General features: G+C 34.7%; 1 protein-coding gene across 5 annotated transcripts in view; it reads right to left on the bottom strand.

Moving 5' to 3' along the window:
* RAP1GDS1 (Rap1 GTPase-GDP dissociation stimulator 1) overlaps nucleotides 1-25763 on the bottom strand; it is a 181817-nt gene that overhangs the window by 30464 nt on the left and 125590 nt on the right. For all 5 annotated transcript variants that reach the window (XM_010358639.2, XM_010358644.2, XM_010358648.2 and 2 more), the window contains 2 exons: nucleotides 18100-18228; nucleotides 4641-4766 (listed from right to left, as the gene is read on the bottom strand). In XM_010358639.2, the coding sequence (XP_010356941.1) occupies nucleotides 4641-4766; nucleotides 18100-18228 (255 nt within the window). The remainder of the gene's footprint in view (nucleotides 1-4640; nucleotides 4767-18099; nucleotides 18229-25763) is intronic.

The following is a 25763-nucleotide window of genomic DNA, read 5'->3' as shown; positions in this document are numbered from 1 at the left end:
CATTTAAGAAATTTTAAATGTGTCAATATTGTAGTTTTAAAATTTTAGTTAATTATTTTTTTTGAGACAGGGTCTTGCTATGTTGCCCAAGCTGGTCTTGAACTCCTGGGGTCAAGCAATCCTCCTGCTTTGGCCTCTGAAAGTGCTGGAATTACAGGTATAAGCCATCACACGGAGCCTAAATGTGTCAATGTTAAAGTTTACAGATGATCTCTTCTCATAATTTGACTGAAATCAAATACTTGAAAACAAATATATGGAAGGCTTAAACTACCTTAAATAGGATTAGCAACACATTCTGCCAAAGCAGACAGCCCAGCACATTTACCAAAGATATTCTGTCCAAGGAAATGTATCTTCATCACCACTGTTTACACACATATGTATGAATGTACACATGTATGTATCACGTATGCATCATATATAGGTATTTTAAAACTTTTTTTAAAGAGTGGAAGAAAACCACAAATGCAGAGAAGTGCATAAAATATGCAAGTTAAATTTAATATATTATTAGAAAGCAAATAACCATGGATCTATCACCTAGATCAAGAAATTCATTACCAACAACTCAGGAAGCCTATCTCTACATTTCTGTTTCTGATGACAAACCCCTTCCTTCATTCATCTCAAATCATCTTGATTATTATGGTAATCACTTCTATACTTTCATCGTTTTACCAAGTAAACAATCATTCCTAAAAACTACAGTTTAGTTTTACTTTTTTTTTTACTTTATATAAATTGAATCATACAATATGTATTTTTCAGTGTTGGCTTTTTCCTTTCAACATTATGAGATTCATCTACAGTAATAGTTATAGCTGTCTTCATTCCTTTTCATAACTCTATATTCTTCCATTATATTAATATCCTATGATTTATTCATTCCACTATTAATGGATATTGGTTGTTTCCAATTTTTCATTATAAATAATGCTGCTCTGAACATTCCTGTTAACAGCTCCTAGTGTACATGTGCACAAGCTTCTGGGTATACTTCTAAGAGTAGAATTGCTGGATCTATTGCTTCAGCTTCAATAGATACTACTTCCCAATTGTACCAATTTACACTCTCACTGTTCCACACCCTCAACAATTGGTGTATATATATATATACACACACACACACACACACACACATACATACACATATATATGGGCATCAAATTGTTCATAATATCCTCTTAATAGCTGTAAGACCTGTGGTAAGGTCTCCTCCTCTTGCATTCTTAATTTTGGTTAATTATGCTTTCTCTCTTTTCATTATGAATCTCACTAGGGGTTTTTCAATTCCAATATCTTTTTAGACTCAACTGTAGCAATTATGTTTGTGTTGCACTGTGTGTTTTCCATTTTATTTCAGCTCTTTACATTTCCTTCCTTCTGCTTATTATTATTATTTTTTAAAATTTCAATAGCTTTAGTGGTACAAGTGGTTTTTGGTTACATGGATGAATCGTATAGTGGCAAAGTCTAAGATTTTTAGGGCACCCGTCATTGAATAGTGTACACTGTACCCAATAAGTAGTTTTTTACTCCTCACCCCCTCATCTCACTCCCTCCATCCTTCTGTCTCCAAAGTCCATTCTACCACTCTGTATGCCTTTGTGTACCTAGAGCATAGCTCCCACTTGTGAGAATAGGTGTCATTTGGTTACTTCACTTAGAATTAATGCCCTCCAGTTCCATTTAAGTTGCTGCAAAAGATATTATTTCATTCTTTTTTATAGCTGAGTAGTATTCCATGGTATGTGTGTGTGTGTATACACACCCCATTTTCTTTATCCACTCATCCACTGATGGACACTTAGGTTGATTCCCTATCTTTTCTTCTGCTTTTTAAAAGAATATATATTACTTGTGGATTTTGTCAACATTGTTGTATTTTATTCCAGTTAACTACTTAAAAAAATTTTTTTTGTAGATTTAGGGACTACAAGTGCAGATTAACAAAATTAATAGACTACTAGCTATATTAACAAAAAAAAAAAGAGAGAAGATTCAAATAAGCACAATAGAAACAATAAAGGTGACATTATAGCTGCTACCACAGAAATACAAAAGATTATCAGAGACTACTATGAGCATATTCACACAAATTGGGAGGTGAGGATTGAAAAATTACCTTTTGGGTTTTTGGGTTTATATTTTTTTTCCCCTAAATTCCTGAGATGAATACTGAGCTCATTGATTTTAGTTCTTTTCCTTTTCTAATAAAAGCATTTTGAATAAAATATTTCCCTCTGAATAGGGCTTTACTTGTATCATGTAAGATTTGAGATAGACTATTTTCATTTTCACTACTAGAAAAATTTCTAATTTCCATTACAATTCTTTTTTGACCTCTGAGGTACTGGAAGTATATTTCCTACTATGTAAACATACAGAGATTTCCTGGTTTTCTTTTTATAATTGGTTACTAGACAACTCACTTAGGTCAAAGAAATACTTTGTATGATAGCAATCTTTTGAAATTTCTTTCTTTCACGACAAGTATACATGTTCTTAAATGTTTCATATGTACTTGAAAGAACTCTGTAGTTGAAGTGTTCTAAAATAAGTCCATTAAATCAATTGTATTAATCATTTTCAAATTTTCTATAACCGTATTCTTCTATCTTATTCTATAAATTATTGAAAGAGGTATTAAAATTTCTCACAATTTTTGTGGATTTGTCTATTTCTCTTCACAGTTCTGAATGTTTTTGCTTCGTATGTTTTGGGATAATGTATGATGGTCATTTTTTTTTCTAGGTAAATTGGACCTTTTATTACTAAAGTCACCCTCTTTATCTCTAGCAAGTCTTTTCATCTTAAAATCTATTTAATTTGATATTAATATAACTACCCCGGCCTTCTTTAGGTTTCAGTGGTACATTTTTTCCATCCTATTATTCTCAATCTTTTAAATCTCCTATTTAATAAGTATTGCTTAAGTAGTATAACTGTTTATTTTAAAACACAAGTGACAAATGGTCTTTTAATTAGAGCATTTAGGCCACATTTAACATAATTACTGAAATACTGTGTCTTAAAACTGCATTTTTAAGCTCTATTTGTCCTCTATAATTCATGTTTCTTTTTCTTTCTTCTTTTTTCTTGTTTTGTATTGCTAGGGTATTAAAAAATCTTTCTATAAGTCCCTTCCATTTGTTCGGTTTGTTCGGTAGTTATACATGGTTTTTTAAAATTACTTTAGTAGTCACCTTAAAAGTTGAAGTGACTAAATAACCAGAGTCTTCCAGATAACACAAGTGTCTTAGGACTCTAACTCCTTTTGCCTCTCTTCTGATTTATATGCTCAGTTTGTGGTATATTTTAAATCATATAAATGTACATTGTAAACTTCACAATAAGTTATTTTTCAAATATATTCAATGTTCATAAGATTTACCTACATATTTACTGGTTTTTTTGGTCTTTATTCTCCCCTGCATCTGTATCATTTTCCTTCTGACAAACCACATTTACAATATCTGGCTTCCATTGTTGCTGTTGAGAAGGTAGCTGTCAGACAAACTGTTGTTACTTTGAAGATAATGATTTTGGTCATTGGTTTTCTGCATTTTCAGTATGAGGCCTCTAGATGTGGATTTCTTTTTGTTTATTGTATTTTGGGTTTAAAGGGCTTCTTGGATCTTTGCATTTTTCATAATTTCTGATAAATTCTCTGCCAAAATTTCTTCAAATATTGCCTCTGCACACTCCCCTCCCCACCTTCTCTACTCTCCTTTTGGGACTCCAAAAAATGCATATGAGAATGTCTTTATCCTCTGACTTCTTATTCTCTTTTATGTAAATAGGTTCTTTTTTCCTTTTAGTTCATATTGGATTTCTTTCCAACCCATTTTCCACTTCACTGGTTCTTTAATTCAACAGTATCTATTAAATCTGCTATTAAACCCCCCACTGGATTCTTAATTTTGGTTGTATTTTTCAATTCAGAAATTTCCATTTATTTCATTCTTAAATCTGCTACGTCACTTTTTAAAAATAGTTTTCAGTTTCCTTCTAAATTATTTAAGCTTGCTTTTACTTCTTTGAACACAATAAGTACATCTGTTTTGAATCAGTGTTTAATAATTCCAGTATCTGAAGATTTGCTGCCTATTCTTGCTTATAATGTTTTGTCTCATGTATTAATATCTGATCCTCTTTGAGTATGTGCTAGACATTATATTTGAAAAATTACTAATATGGAATGGTTTGTTTCCTCTGATTCATTCTTATTTCTGCGATGCATGTCTTAAGATTTTTGTGCCCAAAGAAGAGAGTGATTAACCAGTATCTTCGCTGTTGGCAGGCCTGAGACTCTAACTTTTATCCCCTTGGCTTTACAAGTGTATAGAAGTAGAGGTCAGCCTCGCAGCTGCCTTTTCCAGAATGGCACAAGAATGTGTTAGCTACAGAAGTATCTTTTCTAAGATTTTAAAATCAAAGGAACCTGGAAAGTTGCTTTGGCCAATGTAGATACAGTTATGGAGTAGATAACATAGCTAAAGTTAGAGATATGCAAAATAAAACATATCACTAATAAAGAATGGTTTTGAGTCAAATGGCTGGCAATCAAATAGTATTAGGAAAAAAATTTAAAGTATACATGATTGAAAATCCAAAGGTGCATTTATTTTTCTCACCATTTTCTGCCAATGGAGCAAGAACTTCAAAAATCATTTCTCTCTTATCATGTTCTATTTGTTTCTTGAAGAGTTTTACTAGCTCTTCAGCAATGTTTGTACTGGCAAACTGTTCTTTACTTGACTCTGTAAAATAAAAAAGAAAAACTTAAACCAAATTAAGCCCAGAAACTGTTTTCTATTACTTTTAATACTTGGTCATTTTGTACCATTACTGATAAATACAAATACTCTTCAAATACAGGAACAATCAAATCCATTTTTAATGTCCCTGAAAAGGAAAAATGTCTAAGGCTTTAGAGAAAATGTTCTGACCTAATTACATATGGGCTATAAAAAAAGGTCCTCTAGCATAACATATAGGTAATCACGGCAACAATAAAATTACTAAGTCATAAATTCACAGTTTTAAGGATTTTAGTTAAAGATGAAAAATTTCTCATAACATTATATTTTATATGGATGAATTAAAGGTGACTTATCTTTAGTATCATTAAAGTGCCATGTTTTCTACCCTGGTCCTGACGTAGCTACTACTGAAGACTAATTCTGCATGAGTAATTGGAGTTTCATTCCTTCCTGCCTCTCAGCATCTCCAAACTCTCCTAGAGCTACACCATTGATCAGCATTTATATATACTTTGGTATTTCTCACATAAAATATATTTAAAACGAACATCCTCCCCCTAATCAACCTCTATCAACTACCATTCAATCTCATTTTCACTTTTACAGACAAGTTTCTGACAACATTGTCTATATACACTGCCTCTACTCTCTCAACTCATACGCATTCCTAAATCTACTAGTTTTGGCCTACCTGCCTCTACACTCAGCAATCTCTTAATAATTGTTCCTCCTTCTCCACAAGACCTCTATAAATTCTAGTTCCTTAGGATTCATCCTTTGCTTTACCTTCTCAGTCCTTATTCTCACCTGAGGCTATCTAATTCTATTCCACGGCATCAAACAGCATCTCTGTGTTGATATTTATACAACATAAATATTCGCAACCCTCTTCTGGACATCAGGCTATTTGTTTAACTGCCCATTTGACATCTCTACTTGAGTCATCTCTCTAGCATTCTAAACTCAATACCAAAAAGGGGCTTTCGACATACTCTGAAATCTTCTTCCTCCAGTGTTCCTCAACTCAGTATATGAACACTAAGTCTATCTGAACAGGCAGGAATCTAGCAGTCATAGCTCATTTATCACTCAACTTCCACACCTAATCAATCACCAAGGTCCACTAATCTACCTCCAAAATCCAACCCAAATCCATTCCATTTCTCTCCAATTCTCCTCTCAGTGTCTTTGGCTGCATTATCCTATTAATTTTTCTAGAAATTTCTTTCAGTGAATTCTGACCTAATCTAATATATACTGGTCTCTCTGGTGGCACAGCTGGCATCCTGGGTTCTCTTTATCATTATCTTGATGGATCACTTCTCTCCTTCCTGTATTAGATACCCTGTTATTGATGCCTTTTCTCTTTCATTTGTTTTGTTTTGGTGGCAGCATCCTCCAGCAGCGTCGTGAGAAAGCTGCTGTATAACGTGTACGTGGGAGGTAGACATTTTGAAAATATTGTCTGAAAATGATCTTTCCCACCTAGAGCTGATGCTTCTAATTTAAATCAGTCCCTTACCTTACTCTATTACTTTCTCATACTAGCAATTATCATAAATTGTAATTATATGGTAGTTTATTTGCAAACTATTTTAAACATAAATGTCCATCTTACACACTAAACTGTAAGCTCCTTGAGGGCAGGGACAATACACACTGCTTCAACCACCAGAAACATAGTGCACAGGATAGTCCCTGGTATAAAGCAGGTGTCCAAAATGAAGTTATTTATGAGTAACTAAATGAACACGTAAATGAATTATAAGGGTTATACTCCACTTGCTAGTCTCTGGTAAATCTCGTGTTACTATCAAGTAAAATATATTGCAAATTCAATTTTAAAAGAGGAGAAACACACATTAATATGGTTAAATATAGTTTTGATCAACATTTTGTTACACTGCTTTGGTGCACATGTCAATGGATATGATAAAAAAATCCACTCCAAGACTTTAAGTATGATTCTTTAATGCCATAAAACACTACGGCTCTTACTTCACATGCCAAGGGAGGGGGGAAAAGTAAGGGTAGGGTGTCTTTTCCGATAAGATACTGAAACTCTCCGAGATCATATTCAGCAAATGTCAGCACACTCCACCCAAAGAGGAGGTTTCATTTAGAGATGAGGCCGGGCATGGCGGCTTGTCCCTGCAATCCCAACACTTTTGGAGTCTGGGGTGGGCAGATCCCTTGAGCCCAGGAGTTCGAGATCAGCCTGGCCAACATGGCAAAACTCCGTCTCTACTAAAAATGCAAAAACTAGCCAGGCGTGGTGGCATGCACCTATAGTCCCAGCTACTCAGGAGGCTAAGGCACAACAATCACTTAAACCTGAGAGGCAGAGGTGAGTGAGCAGAGATCATGCCACTGTACTCCAGTCTGGGTGACACAGTGAGACTCTGTCCCCAAAAGAAAAAAATAAAATAAAAAATAAGTAGAGATGATTTATCCCTGGAACTCTGTTGGTTATTCCTCTGCTTCAGAATTGTCCAAGTGAGATGAATTTCAAAAACATAAAATCATAGGTAAAGTATAGTGACATCATTATTCATCTAGTTACATGTTTTTACTCTTCTTTAAAAGAATAGTGTTGGCACTCTATTCCTTCTAATCCACATTCTTCTCCTCCAAACATTTAATAAAAGGAAACCGAATCATTGTTGCTATGTAACTCAGGCTCTGTTTGCCAGCACAAGGAAATTATGCACCATTATTAATATAGGAATTATAGAACAAAATCTGTACTTAACCTGCAGGTGAATAGAGTGAAAAGACAGCATGAAGTATAATTTGGACATTATATTTATCAAATAAGTGCCACGGATCCTCAACAGGCCTTTGGCAAGAAGCCTCTTTTACTAAGGTTTTTATTAAAACTCTATGAATTTAAAGAGTTGGCCTAATATTATTATTACCAGCAAACTCCAGTTTCCTCTCCTCCATTTATTCTTCCTCACAAATACATAGAGCTCTTTTAGCTAATTCATACTGTTTACTTACATATATCTAAATTACATACTTATACTGCTAAAAATTGATATTTCTCATCAAATTTCTACTATGAAAGATGAAGCATTAGTTTTCTTTCTTTCCTGTGTTCATCATACTCTCCATCTTTCTAATTATATGTAATTTTGTTTATATCACTAGTTGTGTTTCAGCAATACACTAATTCATTCTTCCTGGAATAATGTTTTCTCATTTGTGTAGTTTTCTATGTGCTTATTATTAATGCACCTCCCAACACTCCATCAGTTGTCTCATCTTCTCTTAATACATTCACTTTAGACATTAATAAATTTCATTTCCTGTAAGAACTCTCCCAAGCACCATCCCATCAGTTGTTTGACCTAACCCAACCTGGACTGGTTGCTCCTTAAAAACATGCCACTTGGGACAATAACATCACTGTAATACTTGGGATTCCTGTTGGATTTTGTTTTCAGTTCCTATGTAGTTTTTCTTCATTTAAATCCCTTGTTTTGGTGGAAGTGAACTTCCAGTGGCTTCCAGAGGAAAAGTATTTAAGAAATAAATTTTCTGAGATGTTCATGTATGACAATATCCTTATTATAATCTCACACTTGACTGATAGTATGACAGAGTATAGGATTCTATGTTGGAAGTCATTTTCCCTCAAAAAATTAAAAAAGTTTATTTCACAAATAATAATTGTATATGGGGTACACTGTGATGTTACATATAATTAATAGTCAGCAGATCAGGGTAATTAGCATATTCATCATCTCAAGTACTTTTGTGTTGGGAACATTCAATATTCTCCTCCTAGCTATTTGAAACTACGTAATATATTATTGTTAACTGTAGTTATCCTACAGTGGTACAGAACACTAAAGCTTACTCCTCCTATCTAGCTGTAATTTTGTATCTTTTGTATCCAATCTTTCCCTATTATTCCTCTTCCCTCTACCTTTCCCAACCTCTAGTATCCTGTTTTTTTTTTAACTTCTATAAAAAACTTGAGGCTTCCACATGTGTGAGAACATACAGTGTTTAACTTTCCATTCCTAGTTCATTTCACTTAACATGTTTTCCAGTTCCATCCATGACATTGCAAAAAAAAAAAAAAAAAAAAAAAAAAAAAAAAAAAAAAAAACGGGATTTCATTCTTTTTAGTGGCTGAATAGTATTCCATTGTGTGTATATATGCCACATTCCACCTGTTCATGTTTTTAGACACCTAGGTTGATCCCATATCTATTGTGAACAGTGCTGCAATAAACACGGGTGTGTAATGTTTCTTCAATATACTGACTTTCTTCCCTTTTGATAAATACTCAGTAAGGAGACAGCTGGATCATATAGTAGTTCTATTTGTGTTTTTTTAAAACTGAGATGGAGTCTTGCTCTGTTACCCAAGCTGGAGTGCAGTGGTGTGATCATAGCTCACTGCAACCTTACTCAACATCCTGTGCTGAAGCGATCCTCCCACCCCACATTCCCAAGTAGCTGGGATTATACGCCTGTGCCACCATGCCGGGCTAATTTTTAAACTTTTTGTGGAGATAGTTTCCCTATGTCACCCAGGCTAGTCTCAAACTCCTGGCATCATGTGATCCTCCTGCCTCTGTCTCCCAAAGTGTTGAGATTACAGGTGTGAGCCACCACATCTGGCCTATTTATGGTTTTTGAGAAACCTTCCTAAGTGGCTGTACCAGTTGACATTCTCACAGTGTACGAGTTCTTTTTTCTCCACATTCTCACCAAGATTTGTTAATTTTTGTCTTTTTAATAATAGCCATCCTGAGGTGAGATAATATGCCATTGTTTTGATTTGCATTTCCCTGACGATTAGTGATACTGAACATTTTGTCATACATTGGTTAGTCATTTGTATGTCTTCTTTTGAGATGTATCTGTTCAGATAATTTGCCCATTTTAAAAACGGGATTGGGGCAGACACAGTGGTTCATGCTTATAGTCCCAGCACTTTGGGAGGCTGAGGCAGGTGGACTGCTTGAGCCCAGGAGTTTGAGACCAACCTGGGAAGCATGGTAAAAACTCTGCCTCTACAAAAAATACAAAAACAAATGGAGCATGGTGGTGCATGCCTATAGTCCCAGCTACTTGGGAGGCTAAGGTGGCCACTGCACTCTAGCCTGTGAGACAGAGTGAGAACCCGCTGTTGAGATGTCTGAGTCCCTTGGATATTCTGGAATAAATCCCCAGTTGGATGAATAATTTGCAAATATTTTCTCCCATTCTGTAGCCTCTCTTCATTCTGTTGTTTTCTCTGCTTTGCAAAAGCTTTTTCATTTGATACGATCATATTTTTCCTTACATTGCCTTTGCTCTGAAGTCTTACTCATAAACATTTCTTAGACCAATGTCCTGAAGCATTTCTCTTATGTTTTTGTCTACTAGTTTTATAGTTTGAGTTTTACATGTGGTTCCATGAAAACTTTAAGTTACTTTTTTTTTTCTATTTCTACCAAAAAAAAAAAAAAAAAATCATTGGTATTTTGACAGGGATTGCGTTGAATCTGTAGGTTGCTTTCAGTAGTATGACCATTTTAACAATGTTAACTCTTCCAATCCATAAGCATGGGATGTTCTTCCACTTGTTGGTATTCTCTTCAGTTTCCCTCATCAGTGTTTTGTAGTTTTCCTTGTAGGTCTTTCACCTCTTCGGTTAAGTTTATTCCTATGTTTTATAGCTATTGTAATAGGATTGCCTTCTTGATCTCTCAGCTAGGTTACTGTGTGTAGAAATGCTATTGATTTTTGTATGTTGATTTTGTATCCTGCAACATTACTGAATTCATTTTTTGGTTCTAAGAGGTTTTTGGTGGAGTCTATAGGTTTTTCTTGATATAAGATTATGTTTGCAGGAACAATTTGACTTCTTCCTTTCCAACTTTGACACCCTTTCTTTCTTTCTTTCTTTCTTTCTTTCTTTCTTTCTTTCTTTCTTTCTTTCTTTCTTTCTTTCTTTCTTTCTTTCTTTCTTTCTTTCTTTCTTTCCTTCTTTCCTTCTTTCCTTCTTTCCTTCTTTCCTTCTTTCTTTCTTTCTCTCTCTCTCTCTCTCTCTCTCTCTCTCTTTCTTTCTTTCTTTCTTTCTTTCTTTCTTTCTTTCTTGCCTAATTGATCTGGCTTCCCTGAAAATTTTGAGGGCAATATTGCATTTTCTTCTGGCTGCCAATGTTGTTTTGAGACATATGTCCACGGACTCATAATCTTTTGTATTCAACTTTACTTCCCCCATCCTCTCTAGAAGCATGTCCACGGAATCATGATCTTTTTCATTCAACTTTACTTCCCTCATCCTCTCTAGAAGCTTCTTCACGGAATTATCTTTTGCATTCAACTTTACTTCCCCCATCCTCTCTAGAAGCTTGTAAGATGTTCTGTCCTCAGCATTGTAAAAGTTCACATTGATGTGCTATGGTCTGGGTGTATTTTCATTCATTAGAACATTTATTTGACAGATACTTGCAATGTAGGAAATTTTGTATTTCAGCTCTGTGACACTTGAGTTATTTGGCAGTTTCCTTCTGTTAACTTTTCTAATACTCTTGGTCTGATCCTCTCATTTTTTTTGTTTTTTTGTTTTTTTCTTTACTTTTACAAATATTTCTCCAGTTTTTGTCTTTCATTTTAGCAACTGTTCTTAATGCTCAAGCTCTTTTCTGTTCTTAAGAATAGTGTACTGTTGCTTTTCTCTATCTTCCATGTTAGAGGTTGCCCTCACCTCTTGAGCTGTCTGCCATTGATGAAGTTAGGAACTAAAAAATTAATAATAAAATAAAATAAAAAATGATTAGGAGCTATGAGTATGAGTAGTCTTGTTGACTGCAAGATTCCCTACAGGGTAATCTGCTGGCCTTTTGTAGAGAACCCTCAATATAAAGAACCTTAAGTCTATGTTCTGAGAGACAAATAGGGCAATAAAACTGTGGTTCTCAGCATTCAGATTTCACTTAACCTGTTTATGGATTGGTACTGTGGTACCTTTTACTTCAATTTAGTGTGATATCCCCCATCAAGAAACCCTCTCTTTTTCTTCTATCCTGACAAGAAGCATAGTATTCTCCTTGGATAGGCAAGGGGTAGTCATCACAAGGTGTGAAGGGGAAAGAGGGTCTAGAAATCTTGATGCCACCAAATCCCAAGCCCTTTGAAGATTGTGAAATGCAAACTGGGTAAATTCTTGGTTTCTTATCCAGGATTTAGATGTCAAAGGTTTGCTATGTAAGTTACTGCCTTTCTTCCCAGGTCCCAAGATGTTCTTGCACAATCCTCTCTCCTGCTTTCCTTTGTTATTCCCTTTCCTTGAGGTTGTTCTTGTTTGTTTGCTTTTTGTTTTTAGAGAATGGGTCGGGGGGAGGTCTCACTATATTACGCAGGCTGGTCTTGAAATTCCTGCTGCAATCAGTCTTCCTGCCTTGGGCTCCCAATCCTTGAGGTCTTAAGCCTTTAAGAAGAAATCTCTTTACCATAGAGTTTTAGTTAGTTTCCAACTAAAGTTTTAAAAGAGGCGAAGTCTCATTCTGTTTATTCCATGTTAAATAAGAATGCACACTTTAAAACCATATTCATGCTATGATTTTAAGTATAAAAAATTATGTACACACATTAATTGGGACTTGAAGAGAACAAAAAAAAATTCCATGATTATATTAAAGAGTGTTGGGTTAAAGGCCAATTTCTCTTTAACATTATGTGTGCATAAATAACAATCAGGAGGAAAACAATCTTTTTTCATTATTATGGAAAAAATGAAAACATCTTTAATCCTATAAAATTCATGAAGCTTAATAAAGCAGAGTTGTATTTTCCTTTCTGTCCCAACTCTGAAATAGACTGCACTTGTTAAATTATTTCCATTTCATCTTTAAGCTACTACATTTCATCACTAGTCAGCAAAAGTACACAAATTTGTTATTTAACATTTTATTAAAAACATTGACAAAAAGTAACCGTAGCATTTAGTAATATGTCATATTCAGAAGTATGTGACATGAATTTTAAACACTTGATATTTACATGAGTCAATAAAAATACAGTACTTGTTAACAGGCAACAAAGCTCACTCTGAAAGGGGAAACATTATTCTGGGGCATACATGTTCCACTCATGTGTTGATGTATATAACCTAGTTATTACATGGGCATAACAGACTCATGATATAAACTTGAGAAGTCTTAGATCAACTTATTTTTCTTTTATCTTTTCTTCCTTCAAATGGGGTGTAGGGCAGTAACCACTGAAATTAGAGTATGAACCTAAATTGGGTGCACAATTATCTTTTAACATAGACTGGGGGAGACTAGGCTGAATAGAGGCGGTCTATGCAGCCTCTCAAACAAACCTGGTATCTTAACACAGCAACTCGTATCAAAGTGTTTGGAAGCAGTTTTTCAATGGCATGTTTTCCCTGTGTACCAGAGAAATCAGCAAGGTAAACAAGGTTGTCTTTGCAACTCTTTACTTACCTCTTATCTCTCCTACCAGGTCAGGGCTCCCTCAGTATACAGTGCTCTGCTTTTATCCTCACATTATTTTTCCTTATTTATCTGTCCAATTAAAACTCCCTGATATAGTTTGGCTGTTCGTCCCTTCCAAATCTCATGTTGAAATGTAATTTCCAATATTGGAGGTGAGGCCAGGGAGGAGGTAATTAGATCATGGGGGCAGGTCCCTCATGAATGGTTAGTACCATCCCCTTGGTGATAAGTGAGTTAGTTCATGTGAGATCTGGTTGTTTAAGAGTCTGTAACCTCTCCTTTCTCTCTCTCGCTCCCTGCCTCACCATGTGACAAGCCTGCTCCCACTTCACCTTCTGCCATGATTATAAGCTTCTTGAGTCCCTCACCAGAAGCAGATGCAGGCACCACACTTAGTGTACACCCTGCAGAACCATGAGCCAATTAAACCTCTTTTCTTCATAAATTACCTACTCTTGGGCATTCCTTTAAGGTAGTGCAAACGGATTAATACACTCCCATTTCCCAAATGTCGCTGATATCACAGTATTGATCTGGTCATTCATATTATTATTCATTTAATAATATGCGCCAAGCACTATCCATTGAGATACCCAAAAGAAGCCTAAGACTTGAAAGTATAAGAGGTGGACGGTTGATAACTTTGGCTATCCTAGAGTATTTTTGTTTTAAAAAGGGTTGGTTAACAGAGTTGACCAACAGTTTACAGGGCAAATACTTCTGCTTATTTCTGGGGTTTTAGCTTTTGAAAAACCTTTCACTGTTTTCCCAAAGGATAAAATGATTGGATTAAATATTAAACCATTCCCCGCCTTTGACACTTCCAACAATACTTTGGCAGGTATCTCTGGAGTTCACAGGGCTCAGTAAAAACACTGCTCAGTGAGACAGCACAGGCTGGAATGCTATACATTATGGAAACTTTAAAACATCAGTTAGCAAGTATATATTTATTATCTAAGAAAAACTTTTATAAATACTCAGCAAAACAAATAATCACTGAGAATTTGTTATATCCATTAAAATTTTTAATTGCCTAATTACTTTAAAAGTTGAGGCTGGGTGCAGTGGCACATGCCTGTAATCCCAGCACTTTGGGAGGCCGAGGTAGGCGGACCACGAGGTCAGGAGATCGAGACCACGGTGAAACCCCGTCTCTACTAAAAATACAAAAAATTAGCCAGGCATGGTGGCGGGCACCTGTAGTCCCAGCTACTCGGGAGGCTGAGACAGGAGAATGGCCTGAACCCGGGAGGCAGAGCTTGCAGTGAGTCGAGATCTCGCCACTGCACTCCAGCCTAGGCAACAGAGTGAGACTCTGTCTCAAAAAAACAAACAAACAAACAAAAAAAACCCAAACGTTTTGATTAAACTTGTAAGACAAGCTAAGCCTATTATGTACATAGTAAAAATAGCTATAGATACTAAAATCAAACATGAAACTATTTGAACTATCACTTAAAGATGCTTTGTGTGAGAATTCAAGTTCTCTTTTAAAAAGAAAGTACATCAAGAATTATTTTTCTCTAGTACAAAAAACTGCTTTCCAAATGATTTATGAATAATAGAAATCCTATAATGCTGTCTTTTTCAAATGCCAGACAGAGATCCACTAACAAGTCATGTGATCAGTTTAGGATGAGTACACTGAATATGTTAAGGATAATAAGTACTGTATTACACACCTGAAACTAAACAATAAGTGGTGATATGAAGATGTATTTCTTCTTATGGGCCATAGTCAAAAAGTTTGAAAACTATTGCCCTAACGTGAGCAATTTGGAATCTGGGTTTATGCAAGGCATTTTTGGAGAAATGTTAATATTTTGTATTTATATTATTATAATGTCTTAAACACAGCAAGAGTTATACCAATATTTACACATTGAAGTATTTGGGTTTCAAATATGTAAGTTGTCTTAGAACTCTAAAATACTTTGATATTCATGTGTTCATAACTTAGATAAATGAATTTTCTTCTCAAAGAAGTTCTCAACTGTATGTATGATCCTAAATCAGTATTACTAAATAAATCACAGGGTTGGGTTAACTATAAGGATTAGGCCCAAGTTACTTCATAGGGGTGCTGTAAAACTGAGTAAGGTTTGATACAGATCCAAGATCTTCTTTTACTGTAAAATATAAGACTTCTTATATGGACATACTACATGGAATAAGTTTTTTCAAGTTTTAAAAGACTCCTGTAACTCCTATGACTAAACTCAAAGCCCACCCTCTTCCACTGCCACAGGTCTTATTATGTTCTTTTCACAAAAGGAGGTAATAATGACTAATACTTTTCCTTGACTCTCATTTGAGAGGTAGATGATGACTGTTTGGGGTAACAAACAACAACTTTCTTCTCAAGAGGTCAAGCAGGATTTCTGCACAGTTCCTGATGTTGAAGCATTTACAAGATTTAGACACAAAACCATAAAGAGATGAAATACTCCTCAGCAAACAACTACAATTATGTAAGTTCATATTCAGCACAACCTATCCAAGGATTATTGTAATTTCCTTACTTGGTACTGACTTTTCCCTTAAAGTTAGGTGAGATAAATTTCATTAATCTTTGCTTTCTTCCATGTACTCTCCTAAAACTTCAAAAGGGAGGGGCCTTAACAGGGTGAAGGATGACTCTGTTGCAGTTCATTTTCTACAGCACCACTGTCCAACAGAAATATAATGAGAGCCAAAAATGAAACTATATAATTTTAGATTTTCTAGTAAGATGTGCTAACAAAGTTAAACATTTCAATATTTTATTCCACCCAATATATTCAAATTATCATGTCAACATGCAATCAACATATGAAATATTGGTGAGATATTTTATATTTTTCATAGTCTTTGAAATCGATTGTGGGGCGCGGTGGCTCAAGCCTGTAATCCCAGCACTTTGGGAGGCCGAGACGGGTGGATCACGAGGTCAGGAGATCGAAACCATCCTGGCTAACACGGTGAAACCCCGTCTCTACTAAAAATACAAAAAACTAGCCGGGCGAGGTGGCGGCGCCTGTAGTCCCAGCTACTCGGGAGGCTGAGGCAGGAGAATGGCGGGAACCCGGGAGGCGGAGCTTGCAGTGAGCTGAGATCTGGCCACTGCACTCCAGCCTGGGTGACAGAGCGAGACTCCGTCTCAAAAAAAAAAAAAAAAAAAAAAAGAAATCGATTGTGTATTTTATACTGAATACATCTCAATTGAGACTTCATATTTCAATGCCCATTAAGCCACATGACTGGTAGCTACTGTATTGGACAGTGCTGTTCTAGAAACTACTCACATTAAAACATAACAGCGAAGGACCTGCACTCTTTGATTTTCATAAAACCAAAGGCAAATGAAGAAAGATTTGAACCAATCATGTTTCTGTTATACTATCAGTATGGGATTATAACACAATTTCTGTTTTATTTCTGCCAACCATACTGAACACAAACTCCTACATTCCATTTTAATCACAGAAAAGAATAACTTTGTCAAATACTAAATGAATGTTCTTTTATTCTTGTTCTCACTTGGATGACAGAAAAAATGTGTTAATTAGGCTAGCATAAAAAAGAAAAAACAGATGAAGAGAGAAAATGAGAAACATTCACAAATACTAGGATATGACCCACTGAGTAAGAACGACTTTTACTAAATATCTTTAATAAATAATTTCTATTCCCTTTGCTTGAAGACAAAAGTAAAATATTAAAATCAAGATGACCTTTCAGTTAGAAAAACCAAGATTAGTGACTTTGTGCTTTTATTTATAAAATGTGGTACGTAACAGAATTGATATATTTGCTTGTTGTAACTACTATATTTAGCTATGACAAAACACCATTTCATTTCACTACGCCCATATTAATTTATTATTAACATGATTGTGGAGTAGATTCAGACCTAGAGTTGTGAAGGAAGATAAGAAGGGGGGTCAGGGGGAAGAAGAAAGAAACGGTAATCCATAACAAAGAGAAAAATGAAAAGAGATGGAGGTACTGAGCCCATCCTCCTCCTCTGTGTTATGACTAGGATGTGTTTCCATCATTGGTCTGGTTCTGTTTGCCTTCTGAATTTCAAGGCTTCCACAGACTTTGTTTTCTAATACTGTAACACATATATTCATAGAAAAAAGTCTTCTGTCATGTTTTGAGATTTTATGAAAAGAGGATGAAGAACCTTAGTCTGTTAGATTCCTCTTTACCTGAGAAGCATGCAATTTATATGAAATGTAATACATTTTTTTTTTTTCTTGGGACAGGGTCTGGCTCTGCTGCCCAGGCTGGAGTGCAGTGGTGTGATCTCAGATCACTGCAACCTCTGCCTCCGGGGCTCAAGCGATCCTCCTGCCTCAGTCTCCTTAGCCAGAACTACTGGCACAAGCCACCACACCCAGCTAATTTTTGTATTTTTTGTAAAGATGGGCCCAGGCTGGTCTTGAATTCCTGAGCTCAAGTAATCCACCCACATCAGCCTTCCAAAGTGCTGGAACTACAGGCATGAGCCACTATGCAACACATTTCAATCTTATTTTTACCCGCGGACATACAATTGCCATCCCTCATGTAAAAATATTAAAGTCATGTGGAGACAATTTTAAATATTCAACTCTATTACATAATGTACAATGTAAGCTTTAAACACTAATACATAAAATTATTAGGGAAACAAAATAGCTCTCATTATAAACAATGAAATCATAAGATCTAACTGAATTTACTTTTTAAAATATTGATGCAAATATCTCAAATGCTTCAAAAAATTAATACAATCTAAGTGGATTTCTAGCTTCTTAGTATCTACAGAAAAATTTATTGTAAGCACATGAATAAGTTAATTACATTTGTGGTTCATGACTAAGACTTACCAAGTTCTGCTAAATTACCAAATGCAACAAGACACATTTCTGTAAGAGCTGCATTTTGGCAGTGGATGCCCAGTAATTTCACTAAGGTAGGAATAACACCCATATTGATAAGCTGAGCTTGAAGTGAATCTGTAAAAACAAAAAAAAACAACAACAGAAAAGAAAGTGTTGACATGCCAAATGAACATTATAAGAAGAAAACACCTCTTATTTTCCCTACTGGAAACTCAAAGTTATTTAAATTACAGTAATAGAAAATGAAGTCCATTCATATGATTGTCTTGAACATTTTAAACATTAGTTCAGAAGAGTTTAGTTTTGAATCCTTTGAATAACCAAAAGGCATTTAGAAATAAAAATAGTTTGAAGACTATATCAAATCATTAGTTTTTTAAACAGGGTCTTACACCATTAAAAAGCAGGTCTTTAATAAGTATAAACAAACATTACCACTAGTTTTTGAGTGAAAAAGTTAGAGTAACATTTGCATTACAGGAAATCACAGAATATGAAAAGCACGAGAAAAGTAGCAAGTTTAATAAAGACCAAGAAAGAAAAAAATCTTAGAATCCTTTAAAAACACTTTTCATAATACAAAATTAAAAGTATATGATAAATACACAAAAATGACTGGTTCTGAATATTTGCAACCAGAGCGTTCTTGATGACTGTTAGGAAGAGATATACCAGAAAAAAAAAAAAAAAGTTACCTAAAATATTTTTCTTTTTAAAGTTTTATTTAATTATAGTGACAGATCATCTCAGTGAGAGAGAGGAAAGTTTGGCTTAGAGAGGTGAAAAGAATGAGGTTAACATGGCCTTGTCATCATTGTTTGCCTTCATTTTCTAAGAAATTAATTGACTTTGAAGTACTAAACATGCCTTGGATTTCCACAAGGGTTCTTCATGGCAATAATAGAATACCTGTAGCAAAGTTGAAGGTAAATGAACCAAAATGAAAACCAAAAGTACTGCCTTTTAGAATAAGCTAAGAAAGAAATACAAAATTTCATATGTTTATGCAAAACACTATAACTGTCCATAACTGGTTCATCCAAAGATACAGAAACGCTCTTTCAAAATTTTTTTTCTCTTTAAAATGATATGCCATTTTCAAGCTAATAATTTTCCCCAAATTCTTTTAAGTTATCTCTTTGCAATCTAAAGACAAAACTCTTTCTTACAAAAACACATGTTCCCCATAGCTCCAATCCCCTGGCAGGGTTGGCCTGCTATTTTTTTTTTATTACTCTTTATAGTTCTTAATCTATAGAGAAGGAATTAGGTGGGTGATTTTCAGAAAAGAACATACAGAGTTGAGCTATCTTATATTCCAGTTCATTACTGCCTGGTGGTCTTTGTTGTTAATTATTCCTGCTTTTAGAGTGAAGTATGAAAGATGGTCAACAGAGGCTTATTGTCCCTGAAAACTGATGACTGACTAATTACAGATAATTATCTGGTTTGGTTGTGGGAGCCCATCTATAATATAAATGGGCCTATTACCAAAATAAGAATAAAAAATAAACATGGAAAAAATGGGAGTTTATGTTTAGAGTTCAAATACTCTAATAAAACAATTTCAAATTTTGTAATGAAGTTACGAACTCTAAAAGGAGATAATTAAAATACACTCAACTAAGTCATCTGTATTTATACTTTTGATGTTAAATTTTTTTTCTGAATATGCAATTTAGTAATTAATAATTCACAACACTTAAAGGTAAAATACTTAAACAATAGTGTTATATCTATATCACACTGGTAGAATAGTTGCATTATGGTTATAGTATTTGTAATAATCATGCACCAAGGAGCTTTCCAAGTTAGAAATTATTTAGGTTACTTACCAGTAGATAGGGCTCTTTATTAGAGGGTCACCTCTGCAGATCCTTGTTCTTTAGCAGTATTTTTATTTATAAATGTATTCATTTTGATTACTTTGTCAAATACTGCAGAGCTGATGAATCATTAAATTTCGGGTATGTAAGCGTGAGCACTAGCGCATGCATTGAATGTGAGTCAAACTCCACTGTATGTCTGCATATATGTAAGCATCACACACCCCCTCAGTTCTGTTGGTACGAACTATAAAAAATCCAACAGTCCAGGGACATCAGAGGAATAACACATTTTATGAAGAAGATAACAGAAGAATACCACTTAGAAGATAATGCTCTTCATGTTCTGCTAACTTGGCATATCTATCACTTTTCTGGACTGCTTTTACAATGTTACAAATTTTGGTTCCAGGTAAAAGAGGGATGAAAAGTCAAGAAATGTTATAGTGCTTAATACAATCTTTGGCATACAAATTGAAGCAGTAATATTTGAAATTGTGGCAGACTGGGAGAAAAAGTTAGCATAGCCAAATGGCACATTGTAGGTACTGCCATAATTCATGAAAATCATGTTGCTTCATGAAAATGTGTTTTATAACTACCCAGGAGCCAAATTCATTATATCCTCACATATAACACACATATCACACAAAAGAGAAAAATATATAGCCATCCAATTGGATGAACTCATTGTGGACCAACTGGGTGCTCTCTTTTATATCTACTTCTATGATGCTAACTAAAACAATCATACTCAAATAATTCTAAAATTTGTTCACACTGCAGGCCTGCCATTCTACTTGTATAATGAAGGCCCAGAGGAGGAGAGAAAAAACAAAAAAAAAACACTTTAACAGGAACAGGTTGATAAAAATTTCCATTTTATGGACAAAGAGGCATCCTAGAATATGGTTCTCAAAGTGTCCCTGGAACCCTTTCAGAGGATCACACAATCAAAGCTATTTTCATAAAAATGCCAAGATTTTATTTGCTCTTGCCACTGTGTTGACATTGGTACCAATGGTTCGAAAGCAATGGTAGGTAAAACTGCTGGCACTTTAGCATGAACACCAGCAATGGTACCAAATTGTATTAGTAGGCATTGTTTTCTTTACTTTTTTTTGAGATGGAGTTTCACTCTGTGGCCCAGGCTGGAGTGCAGTGGCACGATCTCGGCTCACTGCAAGCTCCGCCTCCCGAGTTCATGCTGTTCTCCTGCTTCACCCTCCGGAGTAGCTGGGACTACAGGTGCCCGCCACCATGCCTGGCTAACTTTTTTTTGTATTTTTGGTAGACAGGATTTCACCGTTAGCCAGGATGGTCTCGATCTCCTGACCTCGTGATCTGCCCGCCTAGGCCTCCCAAAGTGCTGGGATTACAGGTATGAGCCACCACGCCTGGCCGTAGCCATTGTTTTCTTCACCATTACAGATAGTAAAACAAACTGCTACTCTGCAGCAATTTTTTTTCGGAAAATATTTTTCACAAAAATGTTATTTCTGTTAACATACAATGGGTTTGTTATTTTAAAATGAAATACTAAATAATTTTAAATATTTTCTCGATTTAAGTTTCTAATTCAGTAAATATTGACAGATATAACCCAAATACATAAACAAAAGTCTTATAGGTCTTCTATAATATTTAGACATCTAAAATCATAAGACCAAAAATTTAAGAACCGCTGTCAAAGGACTACCTAATTTTTAAAAGTTTTTTTGAGCCCAAGTCTTGCTCTGTCACTCAGGCTGGAGTGCAGTGGCGTGATCTCAGCTCACTGGAACCTCCGCCTCCCAGGGTCAAGCAATTCTCTTGCCTCAGCCTCCCGAGTAGCTGGGATTACAGGCGCCTGCCACCACGCCTAGCTAATTTTTGTATTTTTAGTAGAGACAGGGTTTCACCATGTTGGACAGGCTGGTCTCAAACTCCTGTCCTCAGGTGATCCACCCGGCTCAGCCTCCCAAAGTGATGGGATTACAGGTGTGAGCCACCGTGCCTGCCAGGACTACCAAATTTTTATAAGAGACTGGGAGGTGGGTGGGAAACATGGAAAATATTCTGAAGTTCAGTGATGTGCTTAGCAGAAGTGACAACAGGAAAAAAATAAGATAAAAGCTTAGTAGGAATCCTAGATTTTGGCACTCTGATATTTTCAGAGAAATTACACTAATAAAGCTCCTAACATCTCATCTTGCTTATTTGAGTAGAAACTCTATTTAAGCCTAAGAGATTATTACAGATTGAGTCTACCTATTTCAGTTACTATGTAGATATTACAATTCAGTAGGTGGTGGTGGTTGTTTTTTGAAAAAGGATTAAGCAGGGGTCCTGTTTGTGTAGGATAAGTTGATATTCTTATTGACAGAAACAAATGATTCATTTAAGCATCTTTTTTGTTTACTGCCCAAAGAAAGCTTGCAAATGTTTTTCAGAGGATAATAGCTGACATCCATGATATCACGAATGTTATCAAGAGTATGACTTTTAAGTGAAAGACAAACAGGAAGAAATTCTTAGAACTAGAAATAGTTCTTGTTCTCTAGATACATTAGGGAGACTAAGTGAAGCAATTGCAAGACTATGACTTCTGCCTCCCTCAGTGAATATCAGCAACTCCAGGGGAATGTTATCAGAGCTCAACAAACACAGCAATTCACAAAAACGTAACCCAGGCCCATACATAGCAAACACTTATGTGTGAAAGACAGTCTTTAGACAGCACAATGTCATAAATGTCTGAAGACTCTGTTTTGACTGCTCCTGACACACATCACAGACAAATACTGACCAAATACAGATTTACAAAATTACATAATATCAAAATGACACAGGCCCTACATGATCTATGGGGAGGAAGAGGAAGAAAGGCACTGAGGGGGTGCAATACAGATGCATATACAAAGAGATATAAGGCAATCAACGCATGCGCTGGTGTGAACACTTACCTACCTACATTTGAATTTCAATGGTTCCAAGTTCTTCAGGTCACACTCATGGAAACTCCAAAGAATGGAGATCTGGAGAGAAGATCTCAAGTTGAGGAACCTTTTCCCCCCTGAGTTTTAAGTTTAATGTTTAAAACATTGGTATAACTAGATTATAGGTCCAGAAAAGTATGCTGAGAATTCCAGTAGCCCAACTGAAGTTACTAAAAATAAGTTTCTTAAGAAGATTATAACAGTTTACCTTGTTCCTAGGGCTCTTATAGATAGACAATATTGTAAGATTATTAAGCTTTTTGGTAAACAGAACTTAAGAATGAAATTGCCAAAACAAGACAACACAATTCAAAATACAGTCTCTACATTAGTACATACAAGCAAATAAAACTGATGAAAAGTTCTAATACAAATTGGCTAAAAATGATTTGGGCATAATAAAGACTGAAGAAAACTACCTTTGACTTAATGACTTATCTGTATTTCCAAAAAAGGATATGAAAATTAAAAATTAGAAACGATACAATAGTGAAGTAGAGCTTCAAGTTCAAGCGAGTTTTAACTCTAACACTGAAAAGTAAACTGACTTAAATGTGGCTACCAAGGGGATGATTAGTAGTTAAAAACTTTATATACTCAGATGTTTATAAAGTGGAGAATTTTATTCTAAACCTAGTATTGAGGAAATAAAACTAGATTATTTACATGTGTTTAAAATTCAATTATTTTAAAGCCTTCTTTACATCAAACATGCATGTGTTTTGCACCCAGATTATCGCTTTAATTTAAGCCCTATTATACATTTCAATGATACATAGAAATTTCAAAAAAAAAAAAAGTCAAGATTCACTAATATTGACAATATTGGAGGTTTAAAACAATACATTTATACATTTCTTCCTAGACACTAACAATAAAAAACCAGAAAAGGTAATTCTAAAGTTCTTTCTGGGTTCTGAAAATAAAAATTGTCTCTACATGGCAAAATTTCCCTTTTGTAAAAGTTTTAAATATAAATGGCAAAATTATATGCATGAGATTGATGTAAAACAGAAGCAACAACAAAAAAATGCCAAAGCAAAAATCATAAGAGAGATAGTAAAAATATTTTATTATTAAGAAACTTACTCATTTACTGTTCTCAATACAATGACAACTAGAGTGATTATGCCCTAATCTAGTAGATAATTTTTCCCTGTATTTACTCCAGGTTAATTATTTGCTACAGATCAACTTTTGTGACAATGAATACTGCTACAAAAAAAATTCTAAAGATATGTTTATTCTGATTAAAGAAAACTCTACGCTTTCATCTCAGAAAAAAACCGGTCTTTTAAGTTAAATGGGGTCTTTTTTTTTTTAAAGAGGACTACTGTCAGCTGTTGCTTAAGCAGCATTTATTAAGAGAAACCAATCCAGTCTCTGCTTTCATACAGCACTGCTGAGATAAAGATCACATCTACAGTAAGTATAAATTTAAGCTTGAATTTTTGTACAGCAAATTAAGCTAATGTCAAATTAATTTATATCCCAACATGTGTATCTTGCAAACATATGCTTAAAAACATAGAAATCCCTTCTTTTACAAAAGAATACATTAGCTTAAAAAAAAATCTTTTCCAGTTACCATGGGGCATTATTATAATTTAAATTTTACAGTTTAAAATTGCACAGAAGTTATTTGCAAGGCACAAATTCTGTTAACAAGATACATCTGCATATCCAAAAGCATTTCACTTTTTAGTTTTTCAAGTAGGACTTAAAAACTTTTTTGGTAAATAAAACAATATAGGTAGTTCAGTGTTAGTTGGATTTCACTTATAGTTAAAACAGGATTAATAATCTTTATAAAAGTTAATTTGCACATGATGCTTTTCTGGTTTCAGCACCTCTCTGAATGGACTTTGTAAGTGGCCTAAATTAGACATGCAAATACAGATATTTGGCTCTAACCTATTATTTACCTCTGATTTTAGCCTCAGCTTTTGGAAGGCCAAACAGCTCAATGCTTACTTCAACATCATTTCTGGAACCTAAAACTTTGTGCATGATCAATGATTATGTGCCTCATATCATCATATTTCAACTAGTATAGGAACACTTACAGTAAAGACCTGGTCTTTCAGATTTGTTACTATCTGAATATTTAGTTTTAAATATAGGTAAGCATTTCATGTAAAGAGAAAATTTGCGTATATGCTTTATATGTTGAAATTCTATCAGTTGAAACGTAAATGCATATTATTATATTAAAATACACCAATAATTAATGGTGATAGACATCCTGTAAGGATGAAATCAAAATCAGAAAACCAACTTTTCCACTTCAAATTTTCACAATGAGAAAAATCCTGAAAATAATACTTGATTAACAGCCATGATTAATCTTCAATCCAGACATAAAGCAAATAAAAATGAGAAAATCATATTAAAGATTGAGGAACTCCAAACATATTTTGCCCCTTCACTGCCCTCAGCTAAGTGGGCATCTATGTGGTATTATGATATTAAATGTACTATCATAATTGCAGGAGCAATCTAGAAGCTAACAATGCTGAGAAAGTATTATTCCTGTAGTAATATAATGTCAAATTTTAAGTATTAGGCTACTAAACTTACAAAAAACTATAATAATTTATTTTTCTGAGATAAAATTTCAGCTTCTTACATTCATAAGCTCATTCTCTAATAGATGAAGCTGAATATAAATGCCAATACTTGACCATGTGGAATTAGACCAAAATGTGCATTTGATACACCTCTACTGAAAATCAAGCTCTCAGACTGTTCATTAAGTAACAGCATTATTATAGTAATAGTCTAGGAAGATTATCACTAAAAGCTAACCTGGTCTAATTGGTAAAATTTAATAGGTTGAATTAGC

This window comes from Rhinopithecus roxellana, chromosome 2, assembly GCF_007565055.1.
Source record: "Rhinopithecus roxellana isolate Shanxi Qingling chromosome 2, ASM756505v1, whole genome shotgun sequence".
NCBI lineage: Eukaryota > Metazoa > Chordata > Mammalia > Primates > Cercopithecidae > Rhinopithecus > Rhinopithecus roxellana.
This window is presented reverse-complemented; position numbering and strand designations above follow the sequence as displayed.